The sequence below is a fragment of the Polypterus senegalus genome, chromosome 16 (genome assembly GCF_016835505.1).
Source record: "Polypterus senegalus isolate Bchr_013 chromosome 16, ASM1683550v1, whole genome shotgun sequence".
Taxonomy (NCBI): Eukaryota; Metazoa; Chordata; class Cladistia; order Polypteriformes; family Polypteridae; genus Polypterus; species Polypterus senegalus.
This window is the reverse complement of record NC_053169.1, coordinates 55,102,704-55,116,707: the sequence shown is the minus strand read 5'-3', so window position 1 is coordinate 55,116,707 and position 14,004 is coordinate 55,102,704. Positions and strand designations below refer to the sequence as shown.

At 41.9% G+C, this 14,004-nt stretch overlaps 1 protein-coding gene across 6 annotated transcripts in view; it reads left to right on the top strand.

Annotated features, from left to right (window-relative positions):
• The window catches only part of LOC120516360 (signal-induced proliferation-associated 1-like protein 2), a 282,998-nt gene that overhangs the window by 100,231 nt on the left and 168,763 nt on the right, over positions 1–14,004 (top strand). For all 6 annotated transcript variants that reach the window (XM_039737968.1, XM_039737969.1, XM_039737967.1 and 3 more), the window contains one exon: positions 4,989–6,755. In XM_039737968.1, coding sequence (XP_039593902.1) covers positions 5,381–6,755 — 1,375 coding nt within the window. In that variant the 5' untranslated portion in view covers positions 4,989–5,380. The remainder of the gene's footprint in view (positions 1–4,988; positions 6,756–14,004) is intronic.

Genomic DNA, 14,004 nt, shown 5'->3' with positions numbered 1-14,004 from the left:
ACCAGGAGCCAAGCAGAAAACACAAATAACCAAATATTATTACAGGACCGTTAAGATTCACGACTGAAAACTGAAAGAGGGAATTTATTTTTAGGGTGACATGGTGGTTAACAGCCTTATGGATTAAAATTTTCCATCCATCCATTATCGAACCCGCTGAATCTGAACACAGGGTCATGGGGGGTCTGCTGGAGCCAATCCCAGCCAACACAGGGCACAAGGCAGGGTGCCAACCCACCACAGGACACACACACACAAACACACCCACACACTAAGCACTCACTAGGGCCAATTTAGAATCGCCAATCCACCTAACCTGCATGTCTTTGGACTGTGGGAGGAAACAGGAGCACCCAGAGGAAACCCACGCAGACACAGGGAGAACATGCAAACTCCACGCAGGGAAGACCTGGGAAGCAAACCCGGGTCTCCTAACTGTGAGGCAGCAGCGCTACCACTGCGCCACCGTGCTGCCCATGGATTCAAATTTCTGTTTGGAAAATGTAAAGATGGATTTTTTTTTTTTTATTTTATTAATACAACAGCACCCCATCAGTTTACATTGTCCAATTAGGTAAAAATCAATCCATGTTACCTGCTTCTTATTGTAAATATGGTAGCCATCAGTTTGCAGAGACAGTGTCGACCTTGTCGAGAGGTTTACTTACCTCGGCTGCGACATTCATGTCTCTGGTGGCTCTTCCTGTGAAGTCAGTAGACGGATTGGGAGAACATGGGGGGTCATGAGTTCGCTGGAAAGGGGTGTATGGCGCTCCTGATATCTATGCAGAAGGATGAAGGTCCAAGTCTTTAGAGTCCTGGTGCTCCCTGTCTTGCTATATAGTTGCGAGACTTGGACGCTATCCAGTGACTGAAGATGAAGACTGAACTCCTTTGGTACTGTGTCTCTACGGAAAAGCCTTCGGTACTGTTGGTTTGACTTTGTGTTGAATGAGCGGTTGCTCATGGAGTCCTGAATGAGGCAAATTACTGCATTGCGAGTTGTCAGTTAGGGCACTACGGCCAGGTGATGCGATTCCCCAAGGTGATCCGCCTCATAGGATCCTCATTGCCGAGGACCCAAGTGGATGGACCTTGCTAAGGGGGCACCCACGTAACACCTGGCTGTGGCAGAATGAGGGAGGGTTGTTTCTGTGGGTTTGGCCTGGGGGGGGTTGTCAACCGGGATTCAGAGTTGTTTTGTTGTATGCTGGGTGAAGCAACATGCTGTGCCACTGCACTCTCCCCACCCTGACCTGACCTGATGGTAGCATTAAAATATCTTTGGAAAGAACTCAAATAACCTTAATCCATCAGCATACGCTTACCAATCATCGTGCCCTTCTCGCCAACATCGTGGTAAGCTGTACCCAGCGCTCCCCTCCTGCAGTGTGGATTTCCATGTGCTGTCATTCCTTGCGCCACCAGGCCAGACACTTGCAAAAACCACTGCAGATGATTCAAAATGCACTGGCATGTTTTGTGTTCAACCAGTTGAGGTGGGCAGATTTTACTCATCTTTTCAGATTACTACATTGACCCCCTGATGTTTGCCTACAGAGCTGTCAGGGTGGTCAGCACCAATATGTACGGAGGTGCTTGTAAGGTCCTTGGCTCCTCCTTGCCCACTCAGGTCTGCTGATGATGCCACCTTGTGGTGAGACCTCAAATCTCATGTGTATCTCTGTGGTGATGCATGTTAGGGGAGTCCATAGCTGTGTGTGAGTTTTTAGTTTAGAAAACAGTGCACTTCTGTACTGTGTGGAGCCAAGCTGATATACCTCTTAATCAAGTGGCATGATGGGGGCACTGTGCTTGTAAATTTGGTGCCGTCCTAAGGATGAAAAGCAAAACAGAGGTCCAGACTCTGTGGTCATTTAAAAATCACTAAGCTTCTTTCGAAAACGGCAGGGATTATCCTGATGTCCTGGCTAAAATTGCCCATTACAGTCTTGTCTGTCCTAGCCCCCTAATCATCCCATGTCTCCAATTGGCTTACTGTGTTAACCTTCTCCACCTAATAGCTCATTTGTGGGGAACATACAGGCGTAAAAATGGCCTCTGTCGCATCATCCAGGTCGGTGCTGCATAGTGAGAAAAGCATTCAATAAATGTTAATTATTATTTTTGTGCATGGAGGATCAGCTCAATTGTTCAGTATCGGCACTCCACAGGTCATAATTAAGCAACGCACCCAAATAAGTATACAGAAAGCCTGAAATGAGAGAGAATGGCATGGAGGATGTGAGGTCAATGAGAGCAGAGAGAATCGGGTGGAAGCCAGTGCGGTGTGTGAGCAGTAAAGCAGTCAGAGTGGAAACGCCATGGAGGAGTGCGGCAAGCATGCTTTTCTATCTCCTTACAGAATTTATAGCTCAAGTCTTAAACATAACAAATTTTCCCAAAAAATAGGCCAATACGCAAGGTAGACAAAATGACACTCCTGAAAGTGGGGGTCTGCATCAGGAGAACAAGAGAATTAGGTACATACCATTGAAACCCGGGGAGGTTTGAGAGAGATTGATTCTCACAACAGTGGGGATTTTACATTGATAAAAAAATATGCAAGTGTGATGAACAGTAGGGAAAGGAATGCTGGAAGAATGAAAGACATGGTAATATTTCAGTAGGTTTAAAATACTGTGGTGTTTTCAAAAAAAAAAAAAAAAAAGAAAAAGTAGCCCAAAAAAAAAAACCCTCAAAAGGACACATAGCAAAAGTATCCCAGTTACACAAGAAAAATGTAGACCTGGCAACAATGGTGGGGAGAGTCGCTTCTGGGGTGCACTAGATGGCTCCAGCTGAAAAACAGGGAGCAGGAGTAATCATAGGGGCTCCTAGGGATCCCACAGACACCAAGGTAGACGTATGGGAAGGTGGAGTCCAGCGTCCCGGTAGACGCCAATGGACAGACTGTCATGCGGGGAGTCCATTGGGGCCACTGGCGCCGGTATCTTGCTTCCCCTTATTATAACTGGGAGATGGTTGAATGGAGAGAGGAGAACTGGGAAGAGGAACTGAAATACCGATTTCTAACTCGCATTTTTGCCTTAATTTTAAAGGCTTATTTATAGGTTTTAACTTCCTCGCTAAGGCAGTATGTTTTTATGGATTATTTATTTAAGAAGATTTTGCCTTGCACTTTGGACACTTATTGTTTGGAAAATTAAAATGCACAGTGCACTTAGCACCTACCCTCGAGCCCATAATTGCCCAAGTCCATCTAGGACTATGGCTACAGATGTCCCGGGTTCAGGGAGGAGTATGCCAGCTACAAGTAACCTGGGTATCACCAGCTCCTAGCTGGTGAATGTGAGCTGCCCACCTTCAATTGAAGTGCTGACTTTTAAGAAGTGTTTAAAGACTCTCTTTTTGTTTGGTGAATTTTTTTCCAATTGATATTATTTGTTAGGTTTTGTAACCTGGGAATCCCAACTCGCTTGCATTTTGTTCTGAATTCTTCATGTGTGATGCTGCCCTTGGTCCTGTAACACTTGTTCGTAAACAGATGGGTGTTTACTCAATTATGTTGAACTCTTTTGAAATTTGGAGAAAAGCATCTGCTAAGCAAATAAATGTAAATGGGGGAAAAACGCCTGCTCCCTGCCACACCCGTTTATGGCACCAGTTGGCTGCAGATCAATTTTGCAGTGAGAACTAATGTAACGGCTTATTGATTTATTGCCTGGGAACCACATCAACATTTTACTAACTTACTAAACAGTAGGCCTGGGGCAGACAGCGTTTATGCTCTAAATCAGCCTAACGTCACATGTACAGAGTACAGTGAAATTCTTATTTGCCTGGCCGTGCAACATTTCGCTACTCTGTGGTGCTACGGTTCGTGAACATTACCTTAAAACATCTGTCTCACTTACCTGGAAAGTCTCAAAACCCATTTTACACCATTGTCTACAGTTAGATGTATTGAGTTGGATTCAAGTGCTGATGTCACTCCACTGTATTCATCTGTTAGCTAGATTAATATACTTTATGGATGGCACTGTGTAAAATCTGCATTGTCCAGTTTTGTGTTGTGAGAAATGAAGCTTACAGAGGGTCTCAGTCGGACAATCAGTTCATGATTAGGAACTGGCTGTCGGTGGCATGCTGCTGTGTCATAAAATACTTTCACGTACGCACTCGGAGTTATGTCTGTGTCTGTCTGTCCTTTTTATACTGTGCCTTCCATATTTGTCTATCTATTATGCATAGAGCCTTTAATTTCTTTGTGCGTTTTAGCCTGTCTCTATAACTGTACATAGTGGTCTGTCTGTCATTCTATTATATAGTGCCTTACATATCTGTCTGTCTATCATTGTTTTATCTAGTGCATTACATATCTGTGTGCTTTTTTTCCTCTCTGTCTCTCTTATATAGTGCCTTACACTATATACTTTTGCTGCTGGCTTTTCTCTTATGTACACCTGTGATGCTCAAGAAGTCAGCAGGCCTTACACAGAGACAAGGCTGTAAACTCTCGTCAGCCCCCACTATGGGTCCACACTGTGTATACCCCCCTTGTCTGCAGCACTCTTCCTTCAGCCCCAAGTACTTGGCTGTCTTGCTGTCATGGGCTTACTTCATCTATTATTTAGTTTTTTTGGGTTTTTTTTTACCTTTCTAAGCAACAATTCCTAAAATCCTGTTTTTGCTTTTGTCATTCTTGAATATTAACACAAGAAACTGAAATGCAGTTCTCCATGTAATCCTATAAAATTTGATAAAATTTGACAGATGCGGCCTGAAACAGGTCATCCCCAATCGGTGACGGCAGGTTTTTCTGTGTTGTCTGGCTGTTCATCGTGTTAAAGTCTGCTGAGAGGTCATGAAGACCAGGAATTTAAAATGTCTTGGTTTGCAGGGCCAATGTACAGTAGTATGAGGGAAGCAAACTCGACAGAAGTTGAAGTGAGTGTTGTGTTTGTTTTCCAATCAACGTTCGTTTATATGCACTGATTAATTTGGTTTTCTTTTTTCTCTTACAGAGCCAGAACACAAGTCAGCTGCCTTCTTTATCCTGAACTATATGCTTCACGTGAAATGCATTCATCGTGTTCCCGTGTGGACTTTATATTGAAATCCTGGAGCGACTAATGCCTACTGAATATGTTTGAAGACTCTGTGTTTAAGAGAATTATGAAGTTATAACAATGTTATTACCGTGACTAGAGATTTGCTCTATTTCCTTTATAGCAACATTGCACTTTACTCTTCCTACTCTCTTTACTGCTGCTAAAAATAAAAGGAACAATGTAATGGAAGGAAATTCTGGGTACCCCTTTACCCTTGAGATGATATGAGCCATTGAGGTCTTCAGCACGAAGACAAAGCCCATCCAGCTGGAATTTCGGCAGGGTTGAAAGACACCTTGAGAAGCATGCAGTCAGATGATTTGTTTGCTAGAAAGTTCAAGATGTTGAATGGCAATATGGGACCTCCCAACATGCCAGGCAAATTTGAAAGTAGCGGCAAAACAAATGGCACGCCGGCGATGCCGAAAATGGGGGTGCGGGCCCGTGTGTCCGAATGGCCTCCAAAGAAGGATGGTTGGGATAGCAGGCCTCCTCCAAACTATGAGAGCTTGATGATGGGTTTCCAAAATGGACAGATTAACCAAAGCATTGATACGTTAGGTGAACGAAGCAGAGATGTGTCTGTGGACTTGGAGTTTGCAGAGACCAAATACTCTTTAAGTGATATTTTAAGCAGATCCCCACTGAAGGGTCTTCATCCCATCAGGCAAAGAAGCAACAGTGATGTCACCATCAGTGATATCGATGCCGAGGATATTCTAGACCAGAATGCTGTGAACCCAAACACAGGGGCCTCTCTTCACAGGGAGTATGGGAGCACATCTTCAATTGACAGGCAGGGTTTATCAGGAGAGAATTTTTTTGCCATGTTGAGGGGCTATCGGATCGACACTTTGGAGCACCGCAGTATACCACCACTGGGCTTTCCTGAACTTCTACGCTATAGCTCTTCTCTTTCTCCAAGCTTGCAGACCGCAGCACAGATTTCCCGAGGTGAAATTGTGGCAATCTCTGGGTTTGATTATGTTGATAATTCACTTTTCTATAGCAGGGAAAGCGACAAGTCTTTTAAGCGGAGATTAAAATCGGAGTCGGTCGAGACATCGCTGTTTAGGAAGCTACGGACGCTGAAGAGCGAACCCGAAGGTCTGCGATTTTCAATGGAGCAGGATGATGGCAAATTGGAAAAGTACGGCAAGCCTCTCAGCTTTCAGAAATGTTTTGCACACTATGATGTACAGAGTATTTTGTTCAACATTAGCGATGCAATGGCTAACCGGGTGAATTTGGGGAAAAGGAAAAATATGACAACTGGCGCATCGGCTGCATCTCAATATCAGGTTTCGGGGAGCACACCAGGATCTTGCGAGTCCCCTTTAGGGAGTCGAGAGGATCTGAACTCAAAGGAGAACCTGGATGCCGATGAAGGAGATGGTAAAAGTAACGGCCTGGTCCTAAGCTGCCCATATTTTAGGAATGAAATTGGAGGTGAAGGGGAGAGGAGGATTTCGTTATCCAGAGCCAACTCTTCAGCGAACAGTGCAGGTGAAAGCTGCTCTTTTGAGTCATCCCTCAGCTCTCATTGTACAAATGCTGGAGTATCCGTGTTGGAGGTGCCCAGAGAAAACCAGCCAATTCATCGTGAAAAAGTGAAACGCTACATTATTGAGCACATCGACCTCGGAGCTTATTACTATCACAAGTACTTCTATGGCAGAGGTAAGATGTGGTATTTCCCTTCCTTGCAATTAATGGCTTAATTCTGTATATTTTTTCTTATATGTATGTGTATGTCTGGCATTGTTAGCACCTAGTGGTTTAAACTGATGTTGTATATCACACAGTGTGTGAATGGGTGAATGACTGTTGTGTTGTGAAGCGCCTAGGGGGGTTCTTGAACTCTAGTAGGCGCTATATCAAATACAGGCCATTTATATTATGCAACTTGGCAATGGCAGTTAATAATCTCGTCAGCAGACAACGTCATATTACATGATTTAGAAATCGCTGGGCACGTCAGGTTAGATAACTCGAATAAGACTTCATGGCAGTTTAACACTTTCCAGGTTTCGCAAGCTTACCCTTTTTCCTCATTGCTAATTATATGTTAACTGACGGAGCTAGATCCATGCAAATTTTTACAGGTCGGATAAGTTCAACTGTAATCATTGACACCAAACTTCAGTGGTCCTTCATACTTCAAACTTAATTTGTTTCAGGAGGCCATTTGAACTCTGAATTGCTCGAAGTCCGAATCAATTTTCCCTAGTGCTACCTTGAGGTCTGCCCTCATCTCCCATTTGGGCTCTGTTCCCAAGAGCTGCCCATGGCTGAGGTTTGGGCTTCTTTCCAACTGTGATTGAGGCAATTGCCTGCCACACTGGTTTAATCCACTGGGTCTGGTCTTTTGGCACTACAGACGGTTTCTGTAATTACCTTAAGCACCTGGTCTTGACGCCATCGACAAAGCCCCTCGCTCAGTGCTTTCAAGCAAATATACCACTTTGGGGTTTTGTGTTACCTCTAGATGCATGCTGCCATCATTTTTGGTGGTACACCCATCAGTTCAGATATTTTAATATTATCCAAATGATGATTCAATAAATGATTGAAATGATGATTCTCCAATAAAATACATTTTCTGCCATTTTTACTAAGGCATTAACACGCAGAAATTTAATGTGTCCGCACTAGGATTGGGCGTCTAGAAACAGGCTGCTCCTTGTAACAGAAGCCTGTGATAATGAAAGAAGGGATGATGTCATTGGCTGTGAATTTTATCAGGTTTCACTTCTTTATGAGGAAAGACAGCCTGGGCGTTTTTGGTGTTCCAATGGTAGTTTGTGATGCATGTTAATGTAATCATTGACTCCACCGGCCAGAAACGGTCGTCTGCGTTTGATCAACTTTGCAATGTGGTCCTGCTGCCTCATTTTGTAATATTATAAACATCCTGAGAATTTACTATAAGTGAGAATGTGACTGTCACGGCAGTATAGCTTGCAATGGCCCAATCCATCTTTGTGTTATGTGGTCCCTGTCTTAGCTAGCGCTATTAAAAATTGCTTTACACAGCAGAAAAACCGCGTAAGATGTATGAATGACTGAATTGCGTACCATTGGGAATGAGTCTGACATGTTCATGTTTGGTGGTTCTTTCTGACATTTCTTTCTTAATTGTGTAAATCTTTTTGACCAAAACATCCTGCACAGCTGCCAGCTGTCACCCATTTCTATCCACTTGGGGTGCATCAAGTCATGTCTTAAAGGCTTTCCGCCCTTCCAACTACTGCTCATCTGGGTCTTTTATAGAATGATTTATTTTTAAATATGATAAAGGCAGATGCCTGTTGTTGTTTTATTGGTTTAAATGTTGCTGACCTAAACAGTTCCTCTCTTTTGTTCTGCCCTGGGGACTCCGACCCCTTGGGTCCTGGCAGGACCGCTTGTGGAATTCTGGTAGTGCTTAATACACCCAAGCCCAAATATGATAAGGAGATTGAAAATAAGCACAGCATTTGAGGGGCTGCTGTGAATGAGGAGTTAGTGTGTTTATTTGTATTAGTAGCAATAAATTCATACATTATTGGATATTCCTCTGAAATTGGGAGGTTATCCCAAATTGATTTTTTTTTTTTTGTTTTCTCTTCAAGCAAGAAAAAAAGCTAATTAAGCATAAGGTAGCATTTTAGTTTCAGTGCTACAAAAGCACATCTATTACTCCTTTACTACTAGATAGCAAGACTTTAAACGCTTCTTTGGGTCTTTGTGACAAAGCCTCTGTAAAGTGTTTCTTCATCTCTGCTTTGTGACCACCTAATGAACCGTCACTTTGGAGTGCTCGGAGGTAACTTCACTGAGACGCATTTCTCTCGATATTTCATATTTAGGGTAAGACCTATGAATCCTTCATATTCACAAGTCATTTTACCAGCATGTCAATATACATTACTGACCCATCTAGTGATGTTTTATAAGTTGTATGAAAATCGAAAGAAACCTTTGTTAAGATCTTGTTACATAAATGAGTATTGATTGCATTTGTGCAGAACCTAAAGGGTTACCAAATATAACTAATCCTGATAATATTTAGATTAGGTATGGGGTCATCCTAGAGGTTTCATGCGACTGTCACTTGATTCAGTTTACTTTGTGTCTATACTAGCTATTGGCTACCATCAGAAGTACAGCACTGTACACTCTGTAATGGACATTGTAAACCGTAGAAGTCGCTGCAGCTCCCCAAACCCCAGACACACGGCCCAACACAACCCTAGTTCTAAAATAAAGGACTTTTAATCCACTTGGCTCATTACAATTACAGCCAATAATAAAGACTCAAGTTCTCTCTCCTCCAATGCGTGTCACCTGCTACCTCCCAACTCTAACTCGTTCAAGTCTTGCAGCGGGCTCCTTTTATACTGGACCCTGGAGCACTTCTGGTGATGTGATGTGGCTATTTGGAAGCACTTCCCCCGGCAGCACCCTACAGTATATCGTCCCCCCAGAGAACCCTACAGGACTGCACTTCTGGACTCCAGCTGCCATGCAGCGCCTCAGGTGTCCAAACTGGGACTCTATATAAGGGGCAGTGCCACCTAGTATAGTGGGAGATGAACTGCACCCTGCCGTCCTGTTCCTGGTTCCTGTAGCCTTTGGCATCCCACTCAGGACAGGAGTCAAGGTATTACTTGCACTTAATCCATCCTACTGTTATGGCATTCTGGCTGAGTTCTTTGTTTCGACTTTTACAATTGGGGTCAGAGCGCAGGGTCAGCCATTGTACAGCACCCTGGGCAATTGCCGGTTAAGGGCCTTGCTCAAGGGCGCTGCTTTTGGCAGTAACAGGGATTCGAAATGGCAGCCTTCCAGACAGTGGTGCAGATCTTTAGCCTTCAAGCCACCACTCCAAAATTTGTTGTAGTTTTTCAAATTGGCAGGTGAAATGAAAGGTTGGGTAAAAGTAAAGCACTTTTGCTTTCTTTGGCTGCTTTAGTGCAGTATTATTACAAAAAAAATATCCTTTTAATATCTTGGGGATTTGCCAGAAAGATACTGCAAGATTATTATTATTATTTTTTTATTTTTTTTTTTTAACTAACCAGAGAATCACATGTCCATTCCTTGCGTGCCACACTTGTCTCTTTGCTGTTCATGCAGCAATGGCCTCTCTGTCTTGGCAGTAATTGATCTCATTATTTGAATGAGGTAAAAGGCTGACTTGTGGGGCCCAGCACATCTGTTAAAAGATCCAAAATGTTTACATAATTGGATTAATTGCGGTCCTCCCCTCAACCTCAGACAGGGGAAGAAAAAAAAAAGCGGGTGTAGAAGAAAGATGGATGGCTTAAATTGTGGCTAACAAGAGCATGATTTAAGTATTTGAAGCCATTTTAAGCAAAATGTGGAGCTCTGCGAGTGTTCCAGTCCAAGACTTGTCTCTGTTTTTACAAGCGGTGACATTGATGAAATGAGAAGGACATGGCTAAAATCATTTTTACTTCAGTTTATAGTGTCTGTGCACAAGGCAACTTAAGAACTCCGCTGCACTGCCTATTGCTTATACTGTTGCCTCAATTTTAATGGCTCATTTTGTATTTTTTTTTCTTAAACATTATGTGTAATTGCTGTGGGGCTGGGGGGTTTCGAAGTTTGTTTTGGAAGTTCTCCTTCGCTAAACAGAACCCTTGATGAGACAGAAAGATGTACTGTCAGATAAAAGTGAGCCAACTGGTGTGTTTGCATGTACTTCAATAACCTGATTATTTACAGAAACCAGATTTCTAAAACGTCACGTAAGCTCTAATTCCGAATAGCGAAATCAATTTAACAGAATTCTGCATCAGTTACCCAGTTATGTGGCCATGTAAACCTTTAACCAGGTTACTGGTAAGGATTTTGTAGCCAGCACATGTCCTTTGCCTTCTGCCGAGCTGCTCATATATTTGCTTCACATGTGCTTTCACTAATTACGGGTAGAAGTGTCCACAAAATTATTTCCAGAGGCAAATGTTTGGGTGATCGCATTATTCCTTCTCCTTGCTGAAATAATCTGTGTTATTAATTTCCAAATCTCTAAATTTATGTCGATGAGCTGAACGTACAGTGCTAAACTCGTCAACAAATTTTTGAGAGCAGTAAGATAACACATTAAAAGTAATGCGAGTTACACAGTCCGATTTACTTTTTAAAGTAGTTTAAGCAAGTAAATTTACCTGTGGTGTTTTTCATTATTATTTCTGCAGTATTCCATGTAAGCCACAAACAACACGTACCAGGTCCTTTGCAGGGCTCAATTGCACAGCCAAGGAGAAGAGAGAGTGCTGCCTGCAGGCCTATAAATAAAGTGTCAATTGGACGAAACGTTTTTATACAACACACAGACATTATGCTTATTTTTGAATTCACAGTGTCCAATGATGTCTTTTTTTTTTTTTGGTGACCAGTTGAATAAGCGTTGCAGTGTTTTGGCAGAGGTGAAATCCAGAAGATGACTTGCACATGCAGATTATTAAAAAAAAAAATAAAATAATCGGGTTATTCACCTTAACGTGATTTATGTGTGTACATGTAAAGCACACTGACTGAAACTGTAATCCACATTATTTGACAAGAAAAATGGCAAACATATCTGTGGTGTTTAAGACAGTGCCTTGTTTGCTTGAAAACTTTGTGCATGCTTATTACAATGTGCTCCATCAGCTGTAGTACTCTCCTGCTGCCTGATGGGAATTGTAGTCCCCTATATTTTAAGTCCAGTGAACGGTAAGGCACTTGCGGAAGGCAAGATGAGATCTGAGGCCAGACTTGCTTCATAGAGTAAATCTAATCTCAAAAGGAGAATCCTATATTACAGACATACCATATACAGTATACTCGTTTTATAAGTCGGGTCTTGAAACCCGAAAAATCGGTCATAAAATCAGACCCTGACTTATACACCTGTTCAAAAATGCCACACGTAATAATTTTTTTTCGTTGTCTTACTTCCTCCAATCTTACATCAGTTTCTCAGACGCATCAAATTTTGTTGCAACAGCACAGTTACCAATTTCTTTCACCTCTTCAACGACATTGAATTCAAAACCAGCTTCATATTTGCTTCTGATCAAACGTTCCACCGTAGATAAGGGATGCTTTTATGATAAAGGTGTATGAGGGTGTGAGATACACAAAACAGTGCAAATTTCACTTCGGATAAGTTCGGGTATAACCGTGTGGTCACGTAGTCACAATACATAGAAAATGAACAGTGTGCTTTCTCAGGTGGGCGTTAGCATATCATAATCTTTTGGACCAATAGTGGGAGTTTTCCACATTCAATTTATACGGTCGACATTATAAAATACTGGAAATTATACTGTAAAATCAAGCCCCAACTTATCCGTGTGAGAACTTAAATGAGAGTATATATGTTACTAAAAGATAGATGACTTTCTCAGGGCCAATGTGAGCAGAAGATGCATCTCTTCTCAGGCTGTGTTGAGAGCTTAACTCTAAAACAAAAAGTGAGAAAGGGATTCATTTTGATTTTCTTCTCACTAAAAGTCATATACTACTTAAGAGTGTATTCTGCGGTTTCATAAAGCCATGACAGGCCGGATTGCTTCCTTAATTCATTTATTTTCTACAGTATTGTTTTCTTGCTAATTGACCCTTACAGTTCAACCTCAATATCCATGTGTTTGTCATGTGTCCCATGAACACTTGCCCTGAGGCGGCACAGCTTTGCTGCTTTGGAAAAGTACATTTGCGTTACTGTTCTGTAGGAGTATGTAGCTGTCATGTGCTGATGTATACAAGTACGGCTATTTTTATAAGGAATTCCAGTTATCTTTTTCAAGTTTTCAAGTATAATGAATCTTTATCCTCAAGTGTGTTTTAGAAATGGAGATCAGGTCTGCAAACAATTTTTACCATCTGTTTGCTTTCTGTATTAAGATTTAATTTTGAAAAAAAAAATATATATAAATAACTTCAATATGATATTGGAGCTGAGAGCTGTAGCAGTCATTTTGGCATTACAGGCAAGGGGCCGAGCTGATACGGAGCAGTCAAATATATTATTATTTGAGGGTTAAATTTTGGTTTGTAAAGATTGATTTGATTATATGGAATGTTGTTATTTGCTTTTAATTAAAATTGATTAAAAACAAATAGTCTTCAAAGTCCATAATCAATGAAACGTCTAATGCTGGGGTTGTGGGAAAGCATTTTGGAAGTAAGTGCAGTAATGGAGTAAAGTACTCAAACTTCTAATAAATTCCTTTCACTATTTATCATCTCCTATCTGAATGCCAGTATGCATATAAAATCACGAACACACACATACACACGAATATAATGATGTAAAAGTCATCAAGATGTCCCCAGGAGCTTGCTCTTGCTCTTTCTCTTTCTTAGCCCACACCATTTCAGTGCAGCAACAATGCATGTTCCAGCCCTGCTAATGTGTGGTGATTGTATTTCCACAATAATGGCTGCCATCACATCATCCAGGTGGATGCTACACTTTGGCAGTGGTCTCAATATCTCCCAAGGTTAGAAAAGTGCTATATAAATAAATTCTAGCTTTCTAATCCAATGAGTAAAGTGTTCCTTGTGTTCTTGAAATCTAATCACAAACCAACCCCCAGATGAAGTAAAGTCTACAAATACCCTCCGAATCTGCACTAACTTGGGGAGCCCCGGGCACCAGATATGTGCATGGGGGAGAATTGTAACTGATGGATTACAAACGCCCTCTTCAAAACTTCAAGATACTCCGAGTTGAACATCTGGCACTACTACAGCTGACAAGGGCAGGCCGTGTAGACCAATTTTTTTTTTTTCCTTTCCTAAAAGGAGCCAAATTCTTACTAGCATATAAATTGAGAGTGAAAGGGTGCGCACGTTAAAGTCAATGCACTCATTGATAAAGTCTTGCTCAGCCCTTCTCTTCTCTGCCCCTCAAGATCCACTTTGAAAT